This window comes from Penicillium chermesinum (genome assembly GCF_028974085.1).
Source record: "Penicillium chermesinum strain IBT 19713 chromosome Unknown utg000002l:1.0-5270490.0:1.0-5274688.0, whole genome shotgun sequence".
Lineage (NCBI taxonomy): Eukaryota > Fungi > Ascomycota > Eurotiomycetes > Eurotiales > Aspergillaceae > Penicillium > Penicillium chermesinum.
The window spans coordinates 2,216,876-2,239,761 of record NW_026695312.1 but is presented as its reverse complement, the minus strand read 5'-3'; the positions used below and the strand labels follow the sequence as shown (position 1 = coordinate 2,239,761).

Sequence of the window (22,886 nt, the reverse complement as noted above, 5' to 3'; positions counted from 1 at the left end):
AAAATTATTCGATTGCGCACCCCACAAGCTACTAGCGTCATTTTTCTTGATCAACGGCGTTGACACATGTGCTACCAGCACATGTCTTGTGTAAAGACACCCCTCCTTAGTATACACGGTCGAGACCTATCCATGTCGGGCTGTGTTTGTCAATGGAGGCAGATCAAAGGAATCTTTGGATTCGCGCAGAGGACTCTCAATCCCTGCGAACCCCCTCTTTTACTACTTCCCTGTCTGTATCTTGTGGCCGGAAAGATGATCTCGGGGCTGTTACATAACTCGCTTCATTAGGCCCGCCCCTTACTAGTCATTGTACTTGATTCCCATTGAAAGATAACTCCTTGTAATAATCAACGAGAAAAAGGCATGAAAGCAAGAACCAACCCATTTTGTATAACCAGTAGCTATGTACATTGAATGCAGAATGAAAACTATGTGGCACATCTACTTCTTCAACGTCTTCTGCTTCTCCGCATCAATCAACTTGCGCCCCTGCACGACTAACCCCTTCCGCGAGCGGACAGCATCCATATACCTCTTCGCGACATTCTCCTTATCCGCAAGCTCACCAAGGTCTTCCAGCTCCTCCTCCGTAGCAGGAACCCAGAAGGGATCTTCATCCAGGGCTTCAAATCCAGCAAAGATGAGCTGCGGCTGCGCAGCGCCGGAGGTACGCTTGCGGATCTCTTCCGCGAACCCGAAAGACTCGGCTACCGGGAGCAAAGCCAGGATGGTGAAGAAGGGGGTTCCTTCTTTCATTACCTCGGATTGAATGCGGCCGCGGCGGCGGGTAATGACACCGTAGACTCGGCCAAGGACCTCGGCTATTTGGGGGAAAGTGTAAGAATCCTAGTTTGGGAAACCAGGGTTGATGGGGTTAGACACTTACTTGTTGCTTGGATCTCACAGCTGTACATCGCAAGCATAATCCGTGGGCTCCAGTCTAGAAATCCTTGCGAAATGCCATCACGTACTAGCTTGATCGCTTCACCTGTCAGGCGGCCCATATCCACCTCGTCGTTGGAAGCTTGGACAGATATGTCCTCGAGGAACACAGCTGTGCCTTGCAAGGGCTCGTGGCATAGAGGGCCTTGGCTGGTGGCCATCTGGAAGGCATATGCGATCTTGTCGCAGAAGTCGCGCACCAACAGTGCCTGTCGATTATCATCAGATGCACTGTGGATGTGGTGTTTCTGGTCATCCAGAAGGCTAGGAGATGGATTAGCAACTATTGACTCGCGATTCGTATCCATTCTGGTTCTTGACTCACAATTTATCGCAAGTGTTTACCGCAGTGCCGTCAACGAGTATGTTAGGGCCGACTCGTCGAGGACCGAAGGCAGTGATACGATCAACGACATCCTTCCATAACTCCTTATCCTCCTTAACGTTCTGACTGAACACCTTCCCTAGCTCCTCGCGGAACTCTTTCAGGGAAAGAATAGTACCTTCATTTGCTTCTCCCGCAGCATCCGCATCTGCCGTCTCGGCAGCCTGGCCATTATCTGCTTCGGACGTTGCTTCGGCCGCCTTCCGCTTCTCTGAATGTAGTCGCTTGATGGTACCACTCTGTTTCGTCAGAAACTCTGTCACGGGCCCCGGCAATGGAACCACGCGCAATCGCAGCGTCATTTGCTTGGATGCAGATACCGCCTCGACGCATCCACGGCCTAACTCAGGTTTCTTTGGCGGCGCCATCTCGGGGGCGCTGACAATCGTCTCGCGGTAGGGCACGATAGCTTCACCAGTTTGGAAATCACATTTGGCGAATCGTTCTCGTAGATCCTTGACGCAGCGCTCCAGGTGTAGCTCACCTGCAGTGAGAATGACATGTTCACCACTGGGGAGCACCTCATATTGGGCACATGGATCGCTCTGTTCCAGAAGACGTAGACCGGTGACCATTTTTCCGAGATCGGCTGGGTTGACTGGCTCCAATGCTACACGCACGATTGGCGTAGCGTTGAGTGTAACGCCTGCTAAGTTGACGCTGCCCTCAAGCTGGCTGCAAAGCGTTCCAGTTTTTAGGACGTAGCCTGCCAACCCACCGATACCGAATACAACACCAGCTGGAACAGATTGGAGAGGCTCAAGACTTCGGCCCATCATGAGGTACAGGTCTGTGACGGTGACCTTCTTGGGCTCTGGGTTGGCATGGGGGCTTGCAGGCGAGAACTTGGGCGGCAAGACATAGATCTCGTCTCCAACATTCAGGGTACCGGAATAAAGACGGGCGAATCCAATCAAGCGCTCTGGGTCCTCCTTCTCTTCGGGCTCTGCAGGCTCATCTGCCTCGGTGATTAGGGAGGTGTTTTCAAACGCGGAGGTCATTCGGGCGAAATCGTCTGTTTGGCCGGGATTGGTCTCTGCCTGCATTTTTGCAATCTCTTCTCGCTTGCGCCTGGCTATTTCTCTGGCCTCATCGGCGGTCATTGTATTTCCACCGCGTTTTTTGCTGGATGACAATTCACTTTCTGGAATCGCGACCATTTTACTCACGTATGCGACAACTGGCTCATTAGGTCCGGTCTTGAAGTTAATCATGGCGTCTTTCACTTCTGGCGCAATTTTGTCTGAGCCGGGAGACGATTCGATCATCTCTGGGAGTCGGGTAGCTTGCGCAGACTTGGGACTTGGGAGGTACTCGATCACTGAGACGAGAACAGCTGTTGATAGAGGAAGCCAGGCCGAGAAGAGTGTCAACATGATGTTTCGTGAATCTCGTGAGCGGAGAACATAAGGTGGGATGGTGATGTTCAACGACTTCGTGATTTTCTCCAGAAGGACGGGATCTCTACTATATGGTTAGAAGATATCTATCATTGTTGGAAACAACTTGACATACCCTTTGCCTTTACCGCCGCCAGTGGTTGCTTCATAGGCAGCCCAAATGCTGTCTAGGACTAGTTGCACGAACATTGGCTTCAGTGCTCTGCCCTTCAAGTGCTTTTGACCCAGCACTCTCTTTGTTTTTGGGTCAAGGTAGAAGTCTCCCCATAGCACTTTCTCCAAGACAGCGCGCTTGATACCGAGCTTCTTTTCGTAGATGGCCGCGAACTGCCTGATAGTGAAAGCCCATCCATCCACCGCGCTGCAAAAGATGACATTATTCTTCTCTGGTGCGAAATAGAGGTCTTCATCATCTCGCTCCTCAAAGTCAGCGACATCAGTTATGCTCCCAGCAGCTTCATCTTCCTGAGTCTGCTTTTTCGACTTGTCCTTGGCATTGAGTCGATCTTCCATACGTTCGCGCCACTGTAGATCTTCTTCCATCCGCTCACCTTGATAGAAGCTACCGATGACGGCATTTACCTGCTCCAATAGCCTGCTCAGATGCGCGTAAGCCTCACTCGGGCTCATCATGAGCTCGGTGACAAGGCGGTCCATCTTGTTGATGCATAGAATGGGCTTGAGCTGCTCGACCCAAGTTTGACGGAGCACCGTCACGGTCTGACTGCAGACACCTTCCACGGCATCGACTAGTACGACTGCGCCATCGCAAAGACGAGACGCAGTGGATACCTCACTGCTGAAGTCGATGTGGCCAGGCGAGTCGATCAAATTGATCAGGTACTCTTTTTGGACCGGTGCGACTTCTGGGGCAGGGCGCCGAAGCATGGAGAAGAATAGTGAGATGGCAGACGACTCCATAGTAATACCGCGGAGCTGCTCATCTGGTCGGGAGTCCAGGTAGCGTATCTTGCCCGCCAGCTTGGGTGAGATGATGCCATTGGTGGCTATCAGGCTATCCGTTAATGACGTTTTGCCGTGGTCCTACAATTCAAAGGTGAGTAGATAGCCATCATAATTCGACTGGTGGAATTCAAAAATCCATCCAAATCTTTCTGCGGAAACTTACAACGTGGGCTAGAATGCAGATCTGCAATATTTGGTTTAGTATAACCGCGGCGGGACATCAGGTGGGATGGAGGGGCAGAGCTCACATTTCGAATGTCTTCCGGCTTCCGCTGGAGGCGCACCAGATCTTCGACATTCACCACGGGCATCTTGGTCGGTAGTTCATCCAAGAGCTGTGTGTTTGATCTAGAAAGACAGGGAGCGGTGGTGGGGTGAGACAACTCGGAAGTGAAAAATTGTTACTGAGCTGGAAAATTGGTGAGCGGGCGGGTCGATACAGGCTTCCCTTCTACCATGGCACAATGAGAGAGCCTGGATCTTGTATACTTAACGGCTCTTTCCACAGTGGAAAGCTCTATATTATAATAAGCTACTTATTTTTCTTTATATTAGCACCTGTGAAGATCGAAACCCGCGTGGCACCAAGCCCAGTTCCCAAATGGGACATGAATGGATCTTACCCGGCTTGACTCACCATGAATCATTCCAGTTCCGCGAGTCTTTAGATCCCTGGATAAAAATATTGGCCAGACCGCGTTATGCCTTACGAGGTGACGGCCACCTCATACACCAGACATTACCAACTAGTAAGATTCTCTTCAGCGTCCATTGTTCAACTTGGAGACCTTGAAGACCACTGGGTTTGCCTACTGGTAGCCGATATACTGCTAGTATTAGTACCTGATTGCTGTGAGCAATTTGAGATTGTCTGGTACCGCAATTTATATTCCATAAGGTTTGCTAGTATCTTGCATTGAATATGGAGATACGCCCTTGAATTTGGCGTCTGACTTAAGGTATGTATTTGCGCTACAATGTCATGAAATATAGGGTATGACGGAGAATGCCGATAATTCGTGATTTTGTGGTAGCTTAATGGTCTTGGATAACGTCCAGCGCTATTATTGCCGACCTGCTACTCTTCGTCGAAGGAGAGCTTGATCTTTTTAGCCTTTTTAGGCTTTCGAGAGGCGGATTGCTTAGGCTTTGCGTCTTCTACAGCCGTATCTGTCTCTGCTTTCTCCCTCGCGTCGTCGCCAACGACCTTGACTTGCTTTCGTTTTTTCTGTCCACCCACTTCAGTGAGGTTGCTTTGTGTCTTGGTATGAGCTTTGGCTGAAGGGTATGTCTTATCACTGTCCGCAGATTTCCCTATTGTCGAAGTATCTTCATCCTCGTTTGGAGGCTCTCCTTGCACTAGTGCCTTGTATTCTTCCTTGGAAATGACTTCATTGCTCTCTTCGTCAACGTAGACAGGCTCGTCATCATCATCATCTTTGGCTTTGGGTCTGCGCGGTCGTTCAACTGGTCGCTCTAGACGGCCAGATTGATCGCCATATTGCCCTCGGAGCTTCTGGAGGAATGCTGGCTCCTGTCGCTCTATATGATGTTATGTTAGAATACTTCAGAATATAGCAGGATAAGGAATGCGCACCATAGGCAAGCTTGGGATTTTTTGACATGATCGCGATGAAGATCGCAAATATGAGATCAAAAAGACTGCGCCGGGTCCTCTAGGTACTTCATGTGTAGCCCACAAGACTAGCGTAGCAGAATTAAATGGCTTTCTGCCATTAGATTGATCTAATCAAAGGCGGTATTAAATGCAAGTGAGGCAAAACGGGCGAAATTCGTTTGAGGTGGTTGGGTCACGGCAGCTCCGCCTGCGCTAAACCACAATAGGACACATCGAAAAGTCCAAAGGAGCCGCTTCGCGACGAGCTTCGTTCTCAACCACTCCTCACTCGCTCACTCAACCAACATGCTGTGTGCTAGTAAGTGCATCATCGTTCTGATGACTGATGAAAACTCAATTTGCATCGCGATTCTAATAAGTTCATCATTGTAGTCTCTGGAGAGGCTCCTCAAGTGCCTGTCGTCTCTCCCAAGAGCGGTACGTGACCATTGACTTTGCGATTGCATGACATATATTGACGCCTATGCAGGCAGTTTATTCGAGAAGCGCCTGATTGAAGCATACATTGCTGAGAACGGCAAAGACCCTGTGAATGGCGAAGAGCTTGCCGCCGACGAACTTATCGAAATCAAGACCCAGCGCGTCGTTCGACCCCGACCCCCCACCCTTACCTCCATTCCCTCCCTTCTCAGCGTCTTCCAGGAGGAATGGGATGCGACAGTCCTTGAAACGTACACACTCCAGCAGAACTTAGCCCAGACCCGCCGCGAACTCAGCACTGCGCTCTACCAACATGACGCCGCCGTGCGCGTGATTGCGCGCCTCACCAAGGAGCGCGATGAGGCTCGCGATGCTTGTCAAAGTTTAAGGTTGGGGCCACCCGTGCCTCGGGTGATGACTCCATGCAAGTAGACGCTGCTGGTTTGCCCCCAGCGGTGCTGGAGCGGGTGGAAACCACACAGGCTACGTAAGTGAGACCCAGTCGCTAAGGAGCAAGGATATTCACTGACTTGGGAATGTGCTTATAGGCTTGCCAAGGGTCGCCGTAAGCGTCCAATTCCCGAAGGTTGGCCTACCGGCGATGCTATCTCCGAATACAAGCCTGTTGAATCATCCGAGCCTCTGTACCCTGGCGGTCATACCTTGGCTGTGAACAACACAGGAGAGTTGGCTCTGGTTGGTGGGCCTGACGGATTGGCTGGCGTTTATTCTCTGCCCCAAAAATCAGTGGTGCAGACCCTTAAGATCGATGGGGCTGTCACTGATGCTCTCTGGGCTGGTGATAAGGCTGTGATTGGTTCAGCTACTGGATCGGTGAAGGTCTTCGAGAATGGCAATGAGGTAGTAAGTTTTAGCTCCCATGCTGGCGAAGTTACAGCTGTCGCTCTGCATGCCACAGGCGATATCATTGCTTCGGTTGGTGTGGACAAGAGTTACGTGCTTTATGACCTCTCCCAGAACCGGGTGATCACCCAGATCTTTACTGATTCTGGTGAGTAATATATCCTCTCGCCTCTTGCTATGCACCCAATTTCTAATAATCAAAACAGCTTTGTTGTCGGTGAACATTCACCCAGATGGCCACCTTCTGGCTGCTGGTGGTGCTGATGGACAGATTAAGGTCTTTGACATCAAGACTGGTGCTGGTGCGGCAGACTTCACCATGTCAAGTCCAGTCCGAAGTCTCGTCTTCTCCGAAAATGGTACTTTCTTGGCAGCTGCCACTGCTAACTCGACTACTGTGTCTATCTGGGACCTTCGCAACGGCAAAGAGACCAAGGTTCTTGACATTGGTGGTCAGGTCAACTCCATCTGCTGGGACTACACCGGACAGTTCCTTTTGACTGGTGGACCTACTGGTGTCACTGTCCAGCAGTTCAACAAGTCGGCAAAGGAGTGGAGCGAGCCTTTGAGGAGTGCTGTCCCGGCTGTGGCCGTATCCTGGGGCTCTGCGGCTCAGAGCATTGTGGCCTTGAATGAGGGGGAGCAGTTACAGTGCTGCAGTCATGATCAAATTAAAGCGGAAAAATCATGTAATTTTAGAGCTGGATACCTGATTTCTCTTTCTCTTCAGTTTATGGTGTTCTTTACTGCGTTCACAACAGCTCATGGGCAGGAAATTTACCCGTCTTCTTCACTAACAGTTACCGGTGCACATTCATTACATTCAGTAAATTCACCTAGACCCCTAGACCACTTGAATACCCATCTAGATATTTCATATCTATATTCACTACTGTGCATTCAATGCATTTACTTCGAACTCTAGAATACTTAAACACCCACCAAAGCAGGCCATTGTGCTCTCTCTATCTCTGTTCATCAGATTGCTTTGTTCTCTCTTGTCTCAAGCCTTTGGGATTGATAGCTTGATCGATCAATTCCATCGTTCTTTCGACCTCTCCGCAGGTAACTATTGTTCGGCTGACCGCTTAATCACCCGGGCCACTCACCGCCCGGGTAAATCGGCAAAATGTCGTACCGCTCTGTATCCTCGAGCCCTCTCCCGGACGACAATCCTTTCGTCCCAGGTCGACAACCGTTGTTGTTGGAGGAAATAAATTGTTCGAATTGCAACTGCCGCTTTCCGCGCATGGGGTTGAGTGATAGGAGTGATGAGATTAGCTTCCAACGCATGGCAGCCAGGCTCAAGGTACGTAGTGGTCCTCAAATAAGCGTGGGGCGCCCACTGATAATGGAATAACCCTGCGGACTGACACTTCTTTGATATCAAGGCAACGCAACAACCAAGGTCAATGTCACATGAACAAGAACCAGAACAAGAGCGGGACCAGCATGACCCCTGGTATCCCTACTTCCACCCTCCTACTCCTCCTCCCAGCTACCGTACCACTTACTTGCCACCCCCTCGGATGGCTGGAGACGGCCTCGACTACCGGCGACCGATGAACACTACTTCTCAGGGGGCCAGTGAGCTCGATATCATTGATCTGACCAACGAACCTGAGTCTCCGCCGCAAGTGCGCCGCCAACAAGGCGCATCAAACTCGTCCCGGGCCGGATTACCGCGGTTTGAAAGAAACATTCTCAATGACGCTCCTCAAGAGATAGTCAACCTCGATGATGACGAGGCTGACGACGACCATGGAGAAGGCCCGTCAAGCCCGGATGTGCTATTTGTTGGAGAGTCCACTCGTCCACGGCCCCCCACGTCGACGTTGGTTTCCGCTCAATAATATATTTGCAAACATTCCCAGTCTGGCACAACCTGCATCCAACCCCACAGGTGCTAGAGGCCTGTTACCACCGACCTCCTGGATTGGCAATCCCCCTCTATCTGGAAGAAGTCAGGACTTTGACACTTTGATCATTGGCGACCCACTTGACTTTGACCTCGATTATGAACTGCCTTCGTTTTCCATGGGACCTAGCAGTCGGCCGGCACCTAGAGAACGAGATACATACAAAGCCCCAGCCCCTCCATCCCCTGGATTCACTCGTACGATTGCGGAACTTGAAGAAGGCGTGGCGGTTTGCCCCCACTGCGATCGGGAGCTAGGAACTGGAGATGGCAAACAACAAGAAATCTGGGTTGCCAAACCATGTGGACATGTTCGTGACTATCTCCCCGTCCCTTATCAGGTTTTTTTTTTTATCTCGTCTTCGAAATCTAATCATTTTACCCAGGTCTACTGTGGCGAGTGTGCAGAAAACCGGTCCAAAGCCAAGGCTAAAAGCAAGAAAGCGAACGGAGCCCAAAAGCCCAGAATTGAGCCTTTCTCCAAATGCCGGGTCGAAGGGTGTAACAAGCAAATCAGTGCTCCAACGGCCATGATCCATCTTTTTCTTTGATTTCTCTTATGATACCCATGGTTTACGGACTGCAATGCATGGAGGGGCGTTTCTCCGGTGCCAATTCATCGTTTCGTTCTGCTGCTGATACCCACGACATGCGGTGGCGTTTTATTTGTCTTTGGTTTGGCCTTCGTGCTTCGCTCTTTTTTTTCGTATCCAATCTGTTCAATGTGAAATCTCAAGGGGCAAGATGTTTGTACTCATGAGACACGTAGCTCAGATCAATCTTCATGTATCTTTAAATCACTTCTCAGGCACTGAATCTACCACTCGCGCATATAGATGCCTTCATTTAGGAAAATGAGACTAGTTTCTCTGATTACGAGAAGACCCGCAGGAGTAGTCCTTCTTCTACGCATCCTCCATAAGTCGAAAATCAGACGTCGGATAGAATAAAATACAATGAGCTCCTATGGGGAAAAAGGTTTGTTTGTCTTCGATTCAATAGAGTACAATGCAAGGCAGGCCATGGTCGCTAGAATACCAATGCCACTACCGAAGATGCCAGAAGATAGTGAAAAAAAGAAATACATATATTATACACTGCGCAGATCGCCATGATATGGTGACCAGATACCGCGCACACTCTCATTCATACTTGTCACCGGCTTCTTCGTCCGCTTCAGTTTTTCGCCGCTCGCATCCTTCAGGATCATCGCCTTTTTGAGGATCTCACTGGGCTCTAGGTTTCGGGTGCAAATAGCCTTCTCTCGGCCATTGATGTAGTAGCCCTTAATTACTGGGTGTTTGCCAGGCCGCGGAGCGACTCGGACTTCAATCTGGGGGTTCTCGGCGGCAAAGTTGGGGAGAGTTTGGGTCAGGAATTGCCTGGCACGTGGTATCAGCAAAAGAGAGTCATATAGGGAAATAGACTAAGAGGGAGGCTTACAGCATGCCCCGGGAGCTGCCACCATAATTGCAGTAGTGAAAGTCGAGCCGCTTGCATTGAAGGATGAAGGCACCGACGCCATTCTAGCAGGGATTTGCAGATTAACAACCGTCTCAATTCACATCATAAGATCCTAATATCCTGAGTAGTTACTCACCCTGGCGGCCGTCACCGTCCGTATTCCTTTAACTGGCATGGTTGTGATTTGATTGATGAACCTCCGAGTCGCGAAGTCCAACGGGTTTACAATTTCTGGTGCACGTGAGAAGGCGGTGAGGAAGCGCTAATAGCGGCTAAGCGCGTCTACCGCGCAACACTCTTTCCTACAAACCACTGGAAACGCGACGCCTCTCACCCTGAGAAACCTTGCCAGTTCACTGCCCCTCGCCGTCCTTCTCGTACCGGACGCACTGCGCTGAGGACCGCGATGACTGACAAGCTTCCCCCTCCCTTGCTGGCCCTGTTCCAGGCCCGGCCACCCCTTCGCTACATTCCTCCTACCGACCGTGCCCCGGAGGAGTGCAAAAAAAGCACTCTCACTGGTGTCGCGCAGTACCTGTCTGCCGCGGAGGAGTTCAAGAAGGAGAAACCTTACAATCCCACTGAATGCTGGTTGCAACGCAAAGCACGCCAGAAGGCAGAGAAAAAAGAGCTCTTGGCCAAGAAGCTAGCTGAAGGACTGGCGAACTGTATGCACCTAGCTACATCTCCACAGGACCTGGACTAGATTCACTAATGGCCTATTTTACGTACTGCAGATGACCCATCGAATGATCCTCATGCACGAGGTGATCCTTACAAGAGCCTCTTTGTTGCCCGGCTCAGCTACGACGTGAAAGAGTCAGACCTAGAGAGAGAATTTGGCCGCTTCGGTCCTATTGAACGCGTAAGTAGTTCAATGACTCCTTTAGACAACAGAAGCACCTGTTTAGCTCACATACCGCTTCCAGATTCGCATTGTCAAGAACGAACATTCTACCAAGAAGCCCAACAGAGGTTATGCTTTCATTGTTTTCGAACGTGAGCAGGATATGAAAGGTATCATCCCCAGTGTCACATCATTTGCGTGCGTTTGGAGAGTCCCTAGACTTCAGTGTATGGTAAGGAAAACGTTGCTAACACAGTCATCACCAACCACCAGCGGCCTACAAGGAAACAGATGGAATCCGTATCAAGGATCGCCGAGTCGTCGTGGATGTTGAACGCGGTCGCACCACCAAAGGCTGGAAGCCCCGTCGCCTTGGTGGCAATGTCGGAGGCCGAGGATACACCAGAGCCGCGCCATCTCGCCCTATTGGACCCGGTGGGTTCCATGCACCATCCGGCCCAGGAGGTTTTGGTGGAGGATTCCGCGGTGGATTTGGAGGTGGCAGAGGATTCCGTGGAGGATTCCGTGGTGGTGATCGCTTTGGACCCCGTGGAGGCATTGGTTACCAAGGTGGTCGCCATGGATTCGGTGGTGGTGGACAAGCACCTCCCAATGCCCCCTCAGGTCCCGGTGGAGGACGCAGTGGTGGCTTCGGCGGACGAGGTGGTGGAGGTGGGTTCGGTGGTGGAGACAGATTCGATCGAGGTGTTACTGGCAGCAATCGCGAGCCAGTTCGTCCCCGAGACAACTACGCAGACCGAGACCGTCGTGATGACCGTGACGGCGACCGTGACCGCTACCGTGACCGCCGCGACGACCGCAATGGAGGAGATCGTTACCGGGACCGAGACCGTGAGCGTGAGCGCGATCGATACGGTGGCCGGGAAGATTTCGGACGCAAGCGACCCCGTGAGGATGGCGCGCAAGACGACCCCCGCTCCCGCCGACGTTACTAAAGTTTCTAATCTCGGATTCTCATGGATGGCACTACCTCGCTCACCCCTTCAGGAAGCAACTTGCTGGTGGGTATCATTGATCAGTCTCTATTACATCCTTGTCTCCCCACACGGGTAAGAGGGTAAGGCACGAATCAGTGTTTCACACCAGGGTCGAGATACCTTATCACAGCTCTATATCCCGATCCAAGCTGTCGCCCCTTCATCCTGAGGTCCACTTGACTTTTCCCTGGACCAGACTTACGTTCACTGCCAGGGGCTTTCTCGAATTCCTCGGTCTCTTTCATGTGTTCCCACTTCTCACGCTGTTCTCGTTCCTCTTTACGTATCCCCTCTTGATGTTTCTTTTACTCTACGTGTCTTTATGGGCTTTCTGGGTTGCCGGGCTCTTTTCATTTTACGCTCAGGGAGTAAGTATGTACTTTAGTTCAAACTAGTTCAACCAGTCTTTTCCAGGTGGTGGAGTCCAATGGCACTCAGGTAAGACCAGGTAAGGACAATTCAATGACCAAAAGCAGTCATTTTTCTAAGCAGAATAAAATGGAGTTCCTTGGGTGGGGCCGTTTTCGCCGCTATACTGTACTAGCATGTAGGATAGAATGTATAAATAGTTTTTTTTTCCTTTTCATCCAATGTGGTATCCATGATCATAGGCACATCAATTGAAAGACCGGGCTTCCAAAGATGGAAGCAGAAGATAAGGTCCAGTATATCTTGATAGAATGAATAGAGACAAATGAAAAAGCGCCACCCCAAACTCCAGAAAGATGCCCACAGAATCTTTTCTCTTTTTTTTTTAGTCGACACGACAGAGATATATCTAAGCCTAAGCATCGACATCCATACCACCTTGCTCTAGGTTCTCCACTTCATTAGTCTTGCGAGACCAGTGCGCCTTAAGATCCACCTTGAATTCAGACGAGGTAACACCAAACATCTTCATGAGGGTAGTCTGTCGCGAATCCAAAATCTGGCCCTTCCGGCAAACAGGGTACCCCTCTTGGTCTTCTGTCAGCTCGAGCATCACCTTGCCCTTGACCAAGCGGGTTGGCACACCGAGCTTGCGAAGCGCAGGCTCCATGGTGTGACTGATTGGTTCGTCCTGGTCGGCAGGAACCTCTCCAGCTCGTGAATAGACCAGTCCGTTGGGAATAGAGAATGAGCGGGTGGCCTCCGTGCCGGCACGGGCAAAGTCAGATGGGCGGAAAGTGTTGAAGTAGTCGATAACAGACTCGGCGGCGCGGGAGGTGAAAAGAAGGCCGACGGCTCCAGTCAAGTGCGGCGTGACAAGGTGCAGGTTTGGTGCGGCTTCGGTTTCGGGGCTGTCGCCCAAGGCCTTTGCCATAACCTTGGTCTTACCGAAGAAAAGACTGAAATGAGGATGTTAGCGGGGTTCATTGTATAGTTTTTCTTGAGTTCGCGTGTCCAAGTAATTATGGGGTATTGAGATATCAATGGATGGAATGGAGGTTTCACTGGCGCTCATTGGAGTCTGTGGAAATGCCACAGGGATGGAAAGGACCAGGACTCGACATACCGGCTGTCTGCGAACTCGGCTCGTACATCCTTCAAATATGTGTTCCGCATGTTGTCCACGGCGAAGACAAACAGATGATCATATTCCTCCACACATTCCCGAATATTGGCATAGAGACGGCGGGTTTGCTCCTTGTGATCCTTCTTGGCGGTCTTGGACTCTTGGACCACGCGCGCACGCTTTGAACGAGGCATTATGATATGTTGTGGGGGGTAACTTAATATCCAACTGGAATCTTTAGATCTCAGGGTCGCTCCGAGTGTGGCATTTTTTTTCTTCGCTGATAACCGGACTAAAAGTTTTGCCGGTCCTTATCCGACCCCCACTAATCCCGATGGGGCAACCAGCTGTTCCTCCGCTCGACTCCTCGCGAACCGTGTGTTGAGAGGGCGGGATCCTCGACGATCCAGAAAAATGCTGGACTTCATGGAATATATCCAGATTGCCTTCGCGGAGGCAACAAACTGGAATCGCGACAATTCTTATTTATCGCTGAACACGACTGCGCAATGTAAGTTGTGATTAGCTCCAGGGAGACGCGAGCAGAGTGACAGCCATTAACACGGGTCATAGCAATATTGGATTTCTCTACCCCCGAGAGACTGCGCGTCCGCTTGTCTTCGCTGTCCACCCCTCATTTTGCGACCAGCTACAGCCTCGGCACGGTGGGATTGCTTGACGGTTCCGTCTCCTATCTATTCAGCACTGTTCCGTTCCACGACACCCCCAGTCGCAGTGCCTTGGTCCCTCTAAGAAAGATCTCCCCGGGATATCGCCAAGTACATGCCCCAAGTGCCCCAGCCGAGACATGGAAATGGGGCTCTCTTCTAGATGGAGTCAATATCCCAGGCCTTAAGAATACATCATCGTCGTCGTTAATGGGTGATGAAGAGAACAATGCGATCAACGATGCGAGCAATTCGAAAGCGACGCTCCTGCATGGCTCCTTACATCTTCCGTCTCCGACGACACTCAATGCCTTATTCCTACGAAGGATATCCTCTACCATGCAGCTGTCATTAGCAGTATGTTCCACTCAGGGACCTCCGCTGTCCAAATCGGCGCCGCAGGCATCAATGCTAGCTACATTGTCCCACGATACCGGCAAATACAGCAATGAATACCTATTCAGTACAGATAACTCCTTGTTTGGCTGGCGAGGACTCTGGAATTTTGGACCGGATCCCAGGTACCCCCGCGAGGGTTCGCCGCCTGCGCCTTCACTCCTCTCGGCTGGCGCAGAAGCATACTACTCGCCCATTTCGTCCTTAATTGGCATTTCCACAGGCTTACGATTCAGTACCCTGCCTGCCGCGACCGAAGTGCCCGTGCAATCATCCTCATCTTCCTCCCACCCTTCCCCTATCTCATCCTTCCCATATACTCTGACCCTCACCCTCACGCCGATCACTGGCTCGCTCTCCACAACATACTCGCTGCGAGCGTCACCGAACCTGGCCTTCAGCTCGCGGTTCGGCTTCAATGTCTACAGCTGGGAGAGCGAAATGGTTGCCGGCTTCGAGCTCTGGCGCCGGAACAAGAAATCAGATCCCCTCGCGGACGATGATCTCGAATGGGCTCGCCGCAAAGTGCGCCTGTATGACTTTTCCACCCCGCTCCCGGGCTCTGCAGCGCCTCCGCTTGCCTTGGACCCGGTGCGCCCCGAACCTGCTGTCGTATCACCCGAGGATAGCAACACCGAAGCCGATGATTCGGTCATCAAGCTCCGTGTGGACCAATCCTGGAACGTCCGATTGCTTTGGGAGGGTCGAGTCAAGGAGTTGCTCGTGAGCGCGGGAGTCGGGCTCGGCCCGGGCTCATTCTCGATGGGACCCAATGGCAGTGGACCCTCGTATTGGCGCGGGGTGGGGGTTTCGGTGATGTATTCTTCATAGGGGCGTGGTTTTACATTCAATCACGCTCACTATCACGTTATTTACCTTTTTTTTTCTTAATTCCTCTTTGACTACCGGTGGAACGCCCCGTCTACGATCCTGTCCAGGATGTTTAATACACCTTACATGTGAATATGGTTGGAAATAACCTTGTACATAGATTCATGATAACATTTCTCACGTTCGAAGTTTTTGACACTTAGTATTTGGGCTCTATGCCTACCACATGATGGCAGAGCTACCTATGGATATCGATAATCTAAGGCACCTTAGATGCGGGCGTTGATGATGTCGACGACTGCAGTAGCAAATTAGCATATAACACAGGCGAGGTCTCGTGGTGATGGAAAACTTACAAGCTGGCTTCAGGCTGGCACCGCCAACAAGGAAGCCGTCAACATCGGGCTGGGTAGCCAGCTCGCGGCAGTTCTTCTCGCTAACGGAGCCACCGTAGATAATGCGGACGTCCTCCTTGGCCTTGGGGGAGATGGCCTCACCGAGCCACTTGCGAATAGCGGCGTGAACCTCCTGCGCCTGCTCGGTAGTAGCGACCTTACCGGTACCGATAGCCCTAATTCAAAAGCAAGCGGGTTTAGCAATATCCTCGAATTAGAGTGGCCTTGAGCGGGGCCTGGCCGCGATGGGTAGCTTACCAGACGGGCTCGTAGGCGATAACAACCTTCTCCCACTGCTCCTTGCTGAGCTCGGCGGCGGCAGCGTTCAGCTGGCGGGTGACGACCTCGATGGTCTTGTTGGCCTCACGCTCCTATTACCAAACAATCGGGTGTAAGCGGGGAAGAACGTCCCAGAGTCGCGCCCCGGTGACCCACCTTCACCGGGACGAAAAAACGGGTAACTTGGCATGACGTACCTCCAGGGTCTCACCAATGCAGAAGATGACAGAGAGGCCGCCCTCGACGGCGGCCTTGACCTTGCGGGCAATGAACTGCGAAGCGCCAGAAATCAGTCACTGGGATGCGCATGGCGATTGCGGAGTAGGAGCTGCTATAGAGCTCGCGGTCTACATAGCTTGAAGATTCTACATACCTCGTCGGACTCCTTGAGGAGGACACGGCGCTCGCTGTGGCCAATGACAGCCCAATCGATCTTGGTGTCCTTCAGCTGTTCAACGCTAATTTCACCGGTGAAAGCACCGTTAGGCTTGTCGAAGACGTTCTGGGCGGCAACACCGATCTTGGGGTCGGCCAGGCTGCGGGTGAGAGTGAGGTACACAGCGGGAGGAGAGATGACAACCTCGGTGTTGCTGTCGAGCTTGGCAGAGTTGAGGTTCTTCACGATGTTGGTGATGCTCTCAGCAACACCGTTCCTAGAGAGAAAGTCAATGGCCCAGTTCGACGCGGTAGTCTTCCAGAGTTGGGAGGGGCATGGAGGGGCCCTCGCGCTTGACGTCACGCGTGGAGGGGTGAGGTGAGGAGCAAGGGACTTACATCTTGAAGTTACCACCGACGAAGAATTGGCGAGGCATTTTGGGTAGAGTGTGAGATTGTTCTTTTTTAGAGAAGACGGGGAAGGAAGAAGAGGAAAGAAGCAGATTAAGAAAGTTGAAGAGGTCCAAGTTGGAGGGGCAGACCCGAACAGTCGGCCCGGCACGGGCGCTTGGCCCAGTAATTATCGTGCTTTTTCGCATCGTCCCATCGCCCCGACTAAAAGCTTCGGTGCTAGTCATGTTTTCCTCCAGTCTTGTTTGATTTGTGTCTCTTATACTCATAGATTGTTATTCGACTCGTATCCTACGAATGAAGTCTGGTACTGTTGGGCATGCTGGCGGCTGTGTACAACGTGGAAGTATATCATCAATGCGGGGCCGTCAATGACATAACCGGATCAGGAGCCCTGGAGCCCAGCAGTTGCTACCTTGGAAGCATGGAAGGTGCACAGGTTTCAAGTTCCTATAGAAACTCATCGGCTGTGTGGATAGTTTGTTGGTCAGTCCCAGGTACTTGAAATAAGGACCTTAACCCAAAGAAAAGGTCGAACTGAGAAGTAGACCCTTGGGACTGATGTTTATATGTTCGTGTCACATGTATCTACTAGTACTTGTGTCCGAGGTAGTGTTGAGGCTAATATTTCAAGTTTAAGGTGAGCTGGCGTGTGTCTAGTAAGCACCGTTCAACCTTCTGTGGCGCGAAGAAGAACCGAGAATGAGCTTCCTCACTTTTTGTTCAAGCTTTTGCCGATGGCCGTTCTAGACGATTCGACCCTCCTCCATGACGAGAACACGATCAAAGTCCAGAACACTTGAACTTCGATGAGTAATAGCCAGAATAGCACTTGAAAGAAAATGTGAGCGGATAAGGTCTGCATAAGTTCTTCCGTATGCGCATCGACAATGAATTCTAGGTCTAGCGTTTTTATCAATATCTGCAATCTCATAGCGCATCCTGCGTGTTGCTTTGTCGCACACCAGAACATTACCGTGACGCACAATGGCTCGTGTAAGACAGACTAGCTGCCTCTGACCATGAGAAAAGGTATTATACTGTCAGGAACCACAGATCTTTATCTTCGACGACCTTCCGAAGATGCACCGCTTTGAGGGCGTCGCAAATAACGTTGTCGGAGCTCGTAGCAAAGAAATCGATATTTTCCCGCACGGTCCACTTATTAAGGAGGAGTGAATCCTATGAAAGCCCGTTGAGGGATTCTCGCAATCGCTGTCTCGAAATTCTGGTAAGGTCGAGCCCATCTACCAGGATTCGACCATCCGATAGATCAATCATATGGAACAATGCTGCCACAAGTATGCTGTTTTACTATATAGAAGATAGTTATTTCGAATTAGAAAATTTCCTCATCACGCGTATGCGCGCATACCTTCAAGTTCGACCACAGATAGCGACCTTCTCGCCCGGCTGGGCAGTAAATGGGATGTGGTCGAGAACCAGCTTGGAAGAGCCACTGATAGACACGAATCAGCAATTAGCCCCCCGAGGATCATATGAAAACTACCGTAGAGGCATCACTTACTTTAGGTTCATCCAGCATTTTACTACTGTCTTCTTCCAGATCCCAATGTTGATGGTGTTGGTCAGCGCAACTCCCATGTCGTCAGCAGAACCCTTGCTCAGCCGGACGACGCCAATTTGACGGGGACAACGGCGAAACCGCCCATGATGAAGTCTCAATACTAGTCTGAGCTAGTACTGCGCCATCACAAGTAGATAAAATGGTCGCTGTGATGCTTCAATCTTGGCCTCTGAGGTCGAGAGGCTAGTTGCCTCCTATGTTGGGAAGGAACCGGCTATGATTTCTTCCATGGGGGTTGGCACCAACTCGAGCGTCTTCTCAGCGCTGGTTGTGCAAGGCGATCTCTTTCTTTCGGATGAGCCCCAACCACGCATCGATTAGATTCAGGGAGAGGACTTCGGCGGCGACCGTTGCCTTTTAAAACATAGCGACCTGGAATGTCTTGAGCGAAAACTAAGAAACGCAGCTTCATCACGCCTACAGTGGAAGAAAGTCTTGATTTTCGTTTGAGGGCCTGTACTCCATGGAAGGATCGATGTTCGATTTACCGGAGATGATTAGCTGAAGAAGCGCTATAAGGCCATATCTCTTTATCGATGAAGCACATTGAGATAGGTGCTACTTGTCCGAAGGGAAGAGGAATATGTGATTATTTCAACATTGATCCCAGTCAGGTTGACATATTGATTGGGTACCTTCATCAAATCGTTTGGTGCCGCCGGAGGATATATCGCAAGTAGCCGACAAACGATAACCAGGCTCAGAATGTCGAACCCAGAATTCATATACAGCAAAGCGCCTGCACCTGCCGTACTAGCGCAGATTATGGCTTCGATTCAGATAATACATAAGCATGTGGAGGAGAAAGGAGGTGGCGGGACCAGTCTGAACCCTCTGGAACTCATGCTATTTCCGTCGTGGACTGAGAGGTTGGCCACACCGTCTACGGTAACGAGGACTCACTCATTGTACCTGCGCTTCTGTTGAACCCAGCGAAAATGCCAGCTTTCTCAAGAGAAATGCTTCGGCGGAAGGTCTCCGTGGCCGTGGTTGGCTATCCTGCCACTCCAATGCATTTGTTGCGAGTGCGCTTCTGCGTTTCGGTCACACACAAGGAAGGGCAACTTAGTTTACGGTATGTACTTTCTTCTTGCGCTGAGCTGATCAAGACCCTCCAGTTGAAGTTATCATACCATAGTCTCGCTGTCAATACCCGTTCATGCAGAATGACTCGTCTTATCTCGAAGAATGTATGGGAAACGATCGAGATAGCAGGACGTTGATGTACTGATTGGTATGACTCAACCAGAAAAAAAAATGAAAAAGAAAAAGGGAATTGTTCCAGAGTTAGAAAGAGAAAGGTAATTTACAGTGTCAATTGAAATGGTGATTCTTGAGTAGACACTAATGACCCTTGATGCACGCCTGCACGCCATAAAATGTCAAACAAAATGCTAATTTCGGTGCTCTTTGGCCACGCATTTGAGCAGCAAAGAGGCGAAACCACAAGAGTAGGGATATCAATATGAGAAAAAATGGAAAGCGCATGAACGGACATATGTACATTTTCAAAATTGGGGCTTCAACGAACGGGGAGAATGGATGACATGTGAGAGAGCAGTGGCATCCCAGCTCATACATGGTAAGCACCCATAGCACCAGGCAGTGGACCATCAAGGTCAATGTCTTCAACGGCGGTGCGGTTTTCGTTGCTTTCGCGGAATAGGTTGCCAAAGTACTTCGCGGCAACTTCACTTTCCTGTTTAACCTTTGTAACCTCTTGCTTCCGCCGAGCAAGGTCCTCAATGTCCTGAGCGAGACAAGCCTGCAAATTGGTGGCAGGCAAACGAAGAATGCGACGCACCTCGGAGGAAATGCGGTTAGCGTTGGAATGCACGTAGTCCATTTCTGAAAGCTTTGCCGCAATCTTCCGAGATAAGCGGGGAGGTAAGGAAGTCGGGATGGACGACACCACGAATGCGGCGGTCAAAAGAGCTGCAAAATTGGTCAGTCATCAGTAAATTGAAGGAGAAAATCAATGATATATAGGAGACTCACCAGCAGCAGCGACACCGGGAAGGAAAAGTCGACGCAGGTTATTAGGCCCAAGGATCTTGACTGCACTTAACGCGCTGTCGACCCAGCTGAAGCCACCTAATGCTCGACTGCCAAGCACGGTGACAGCTGTCATCGCCATACCTGTTCCAGCCATCTTCTCTTGTCGCTCCCAGAGACCAGCAAAATCGAAGAAGTCCCACAATTCGACCTCGGTGTCGACTTGTCGAGCAAGGGCATGACGACGGCCACGACGGAACATCAGGTCTCCGCGGAAGTTCAGGGGAGAGAATTTTTCTGGACCAACGTGCAAAAGGCCAATGTTTTGAATGAAGCCCACGCCTTGGATGGTCTTATCCCGGGCATATTCCTCGCATCCTGTGACAGCTGCTGAGATTTGATCCAGCATGGCCAGCTTCAGGTCATCGGCATATGAGAACACAGCGAAGAGGCCGGGGTACTCGACGCCCAGATCAGCATCTGAAACGCGATCAATAGTTTGAGTCAATGTATTCCGCGTATAGTTGTAGACATCGTCGCATGATTCGTCAATGGCTTTATCAACACCATCTCCCAGCTCGCTCCTCTTCTTCTTGCCATTCTCATATGCAGGTTCCAAGTCTGCCAATTCGGCTGTAACTCGGGTGAGTTCTGACTCGGCAACCTCGCGGTTAACCGTAGCAAGAGAGGTGATATCAGCGAGAAGGTTCAAAAGATAGGTCCTTGCCGGTGCGAGTTTTGAACGGGATCGCTTTTCGAGAACAAAGCGTCTCAAGGACGACTCGAGATTTTCAAAATCTTGAAGCTTCTCCCTCTCTTTGCCCTTGTCCTTCCCTTTCCCTTTGCCATTGTCTTCGTCATTCTCTTTGTCGGAACCGTTTCCATCATCGCCACCATCACCGCCTCCACCGCTACCAGACCCAGATTGAGAGGTTTGCATCGGCGGGGCCACTGGAATAGCATTGCTCGACACGAAATGAACGAGCTCAGCAGCCTCCTTGTAAGTCCGAGGGCTGAGCTTGTTGACCTGGTCAAGAATCATGCGTTCGCAGCGTTGTTTGTCACGGATTTGGTCGAACCCGTTTACCACCATGAACATATAAGCTTTCTCATGTGCCGCGTTGAGGATGAATTCCTTTGCGGAGAGGGTAAAATGGTTGGCTGCAGAAACCACGAAGACAACCACATCGATTTCCTCTTGTCGGGCGAAAACAGCGGTCGTCTTCAGAGAGTCGGCGTTTAATCCCGGAGCATCAATCAAAGCAATGTCGACGACGCCATTGTTGAGCAGGGACTCGTCAATTGTCCTTGCATCCTTCACGTAGACCTTGCATTGCATGTATTTCGAATTGTCCACCACAATGTTTTCGAGTTCGCTCAGTGAGTAGACATCGTATGTGCTTTCATCATGGCGGTTATATGGCGTATCTTTGTGCACAGCGTGTACTTCCTCAACCCCGGCATTCTCTCTGGCATTGAGAACTTCACAAAAAATACTGGTGCATGGCTGCTGGTCCTCCGGTAAGACTTTGCGCCGAAGCAGAGCATTACAGAAAGTTGATTTCCCAGCATTAAGATCTCCAGTAATCAGGACCTTACTTGAAGTATCCTCAATTCGCTCCCGGAGAGACAAGAGATGCTTGATGCTCTGGCTAATTTTTCCATCCAATAATGACGCAATCGAGGCCTTTTCGAGCGAGTGGACCAGCTCGGCGTGTGAGAGAGCACCCAGCTTCAGATCCAGCTTCAGGATGGAGAATTCTTGAGCGATTTGTGGAGTCACCAATCTGGGTTCAACAGCGGGTGCGCGCGCTTCCGCATTTGCACTGGATTCGCCCATGTCCTCTGGGTTTACTGTGCTAGCACGCTTGATCTCGGGGCGAGATGGAGAGCCGTGTGTATTATTCTCGTCTCCAACGTAGGAGTGTGCTTGTTGAAGCGCCGGACGCTCTGCGGACGCGGCGCCTTGCACGGTAGGGTAAACCGCGGGCCATTTGCGGTTCATATCCTGGAGTTCCTTCAAGGTTTCAACTGTTCTGGAGATTGCGCGGCCGAGTTTAGTCCGGTTCGAGTAGCTGAAGAAATATGGTTAGCATCTTCAAAAGTGACTGAGTTAGATATACATACAAGAGAAGTTGATGCACATGGCTTGCAACAACTTGCTTCTCATTTTCAGCTGCAGGATGCTGTGAGTCAAGGATCACCTCTGCGCTCTTTCCAACAGATGCCTCACCTTCTGGATTCCATTCACCGGGGCGTGTTGGGGTATGCAAAGGAGTCGGTCGGTCCTCCATGAGTCCAGCGCGCCATGCGGCACTTGAGTCTTCATGGGCACTATCACCAGCAATGCTTCCTCCGTAGCCTGAATCATGGGCTAAGGAAGCCATCAAAGCCGTAGCACTTTCCGAGGTCGAACCATTACCCACTGTCATGTAGGCCGGCGGGGGCCGGTAAAAAGGGCTTTGCTCCTCTTGACCAGGAGCTTCGTGAGACGAGCTGGCCTTTGAGGAGCCATCACTGGCGAAATAATCCTGACTCATGGCGATATGAGCGTGGGTATGTGAGCCATCCGAGACTTTGTTTGTTGAACAGGGACAAAACCTGGGA

The 22,886-nt window shown here is 50.9% G+C and overlaps 12 protein-coding genes across 12 annotated transcripts; 5 read left to right on the top strand and 7 right to left on the bottom strand.

Moving 5' to 3' along the window:
- Positions 1-444: 444 nt before the first annotated feature.
- Positions 445-4,007, bottom strand: N7468_001662 (GTPase RIA1; the record flags this gene model as incomplete). The annotated part of the gene is made up of 6 exons (XM_058470959.1): positions 445-824; positions 890-1,209; positions 1,271-2,794; positions 2,846-3,774; positions 3,860-3,880; positions 3,945-4,007. 6 exons carry the CDS (start codon positions 4,005-4,007, stop codon positions 445-447), a joined length of 3,237 nt encoding a protein of 1,078 aa, XP_058334100.1.
- A 767-nt stretch (positions 4,008-4,774) lies between these two features.
- Positions 4,775-5,321, bottom strand: N7468_001661 (DUF4604 domain-containing protein; the record flags this gene model as incomplete). Its single annotated transcript, XM_058470958.1, has 2 exons — positions 4,775-5,238; positions 5,294-5,321. 2 exons carry the CDS (start codon positions 5,319-5,321, stop codon positions 4,775-4,777), a joined length of 492 nt encoding a protein of 163 aa, XP_058334099.1.
- A 299-nt stretch (positions 5,322-5,620) lies between these two features.
- Positions 5,621-7,459, top strand: N7468_001660 (uncharacterized protein; the record flags this gene model as incomplete). The annotated part of the gene is made up of 7 exons (XM_058470957.1): positions 5,621-5,633; positions 5,708-5,752; positions 5,805-6,131; positions 6,209-6,242; positions 6,304-6,767; positions 6,826-7,264; positions 7,381-7,459. The coding sequence occupies 7 exons, from the start codon at positions 5,621-5,623 to the stop codon at positions 7,457-7,459; spliced, it is 1,401 nt and encodes a 466-aa protein (XP_058334098.1).
- A 572-nt stretch (positions 7,460-8,031) lies between these two features.
- Positions 8,032-8,472, top strand: N7468_001659 (putative RING finger domain protein; the record flags this gene model as incomplete). The annotated part of the gene is made up of 1 exon (XM_058470956.1): positions 8,032-8,472. One exon carries the CDS (start codon positions 8,032-8,034, stop codon positions 8,470-8,472), a length of 441 nt encoding a protein of 146 aa, XP_058334097.1.
- Positions 8,473-9,627: 1,155 nt separating this feature from the next.
- Positions 9,628-10,176, bottom strand: N7468_001658 (mitochondrial 54S ribosomal protein mL43; the record flags this gene model as incomplete). The annotated part of the gene is made up of 3 exons (XM_058470955.1): positions 9,628-9,919; positions 9,981-10,063; positions 10,138-10,176. 3 exons carry the CDS (start codon positions 10,174-10,176, stop codon positions 9,628-9,630), a joined length of 414 nt encoding a protein of 137 aa, XP_058334096.1.
- Positions 10,177-10,407: 231 nt separating this feature from the next.
- On the top strand, positions 10,408-11,804 carry N7468_001657 (U1 small nuclear ribonucleoprotein 70 kDa; the record flags this gene model as incomplete). Its single annotated transcript, XM_058470954.1, has 4 exons — positions 10,408-10,669; positions 10,739-10,866; positions 10,931-11,046; positions 11,105-11,804. 4 exons carry the CDS (start codon positions 10,408-10,410, stop codon positions 11,802-11,804), a joined length of 1,206 nt encoding a protein of 401 aa, XP_058334095.1.
- Positions 11,805-12,630: 826 nt separating this feature from the next.
- N7468_001656 (ribosome assembly factor MRT4) lies at positions 12,631-13,535 on the bottom strand (the record flags this gene model as incomplete). Its single annotated transcript, XM_058470953.1, has 2 exons — positions 12,631-13,174; positions 13,342-13,535. 2 exons carry the CDS (start codon positions 13,533-13,535, stop codon positions 12,631-12,633), a joined length of 738 nt encoding a protein of 245 aa, XP_058334094.1.
- Positions 13,536-13,755: 220 nt separating this feature from the next.
- N7468_001655 (mitochondrial distribution and morphology protein 10) lies at positions 13,756-15,236 on the top strand (the record flags this gene model as incomplete). Its single annotated transcript, XM_058470952.1, has 2 exons — positions 13,756-13,852; positions 13,915-15,236. 2 exons carry the CDS (start codon positions 13,756-13,758, stop codon positions 15,234-15,236), a joined length of 1,419 nt encoding a protein of 472 aa, XP_058334093.1.
- A 269-nt stretch (positions 15,237-15,505) lies between these two features.
- On the bottom strand, positions 15,506-16,722 carry N7468_001654 (triose-phosphate isomerase TPI1; the record flags this gene model as incomplete). The annotated part of the gene is made up of 6 exons (XM_058470951.1): positions 15,506-15,534; positions 15,593-15,807; positions 15,890-16,002; positions 16,108-16,182; positions 16,284-16,563; positions 16,685-16,722. 6 exons carry the CDS (start codon positions 16,720-16,722, stop codon positions 15,506-15,508), a joined length of 750 nt encoding a protein of 249 aa, XP_058334092.1.
- Positions 16,723-17,442: 720 nt separating this feature from the next.
- On the bottom strand, positions 17,443-18,002 carry N7468_001653 (uncharacterized protein; the record flags this gene model as incomplete). Its single annotated transcript, XM_058470950.1, has 3 exons — positions 17,948-18,002; positions 17,786-17,878; positions 17,443-17,736 (listed from the first exon to the last, which is right to left on the bottom strand). The coding sequence occupies exons 1-3, from the start codon at positions 17,975-17,977 to the stop codon at positions 17,443-17,445; spliced, it is 417 nt and encodes a 138-aa protein (XP_058334091.1). The 5' UTR covers positions 17,978-18,002.
- A 57-nt stretch (positions 18,003-18,059) lies between these two features.
- N7468_001652 (uncharacterized protein) lies at positions 18,060-18,344 on the top strand (the record flags this gene model as incomplete). The annotated part of the gene is made up of 1 exon (XM_058470949.1): positions 18,060-18,344. One exon carries the CDS (start codon positions 18,060-18,062, stop codon positions 18,342-18,344), a length of 285 nt encoding a protein of 94 aa, XP_058334090.1.
- Positions 18,345-19,857: 1,513 nt separating this feature from the next.
- N7468_001651 (mitofusin) lies at positions 19,858-22,819 on the bottom strand (the record flags this gene model as incomplete). Its single annotated transcript, XM_058470948.1, has 3 exons — positions 19,858-20,219; positions 20,283-22,354; positions 22,407-22,819. 3 exons carry the CDS (start codon positions 22,817-22,819, stop codon positions 19,858-19,860), a joined length of 2,847 nt encoding a protein of 948 aa, XP_058334089.1.
- Positions 22,820-22,886: the final 67 nt, after the last annotated feature.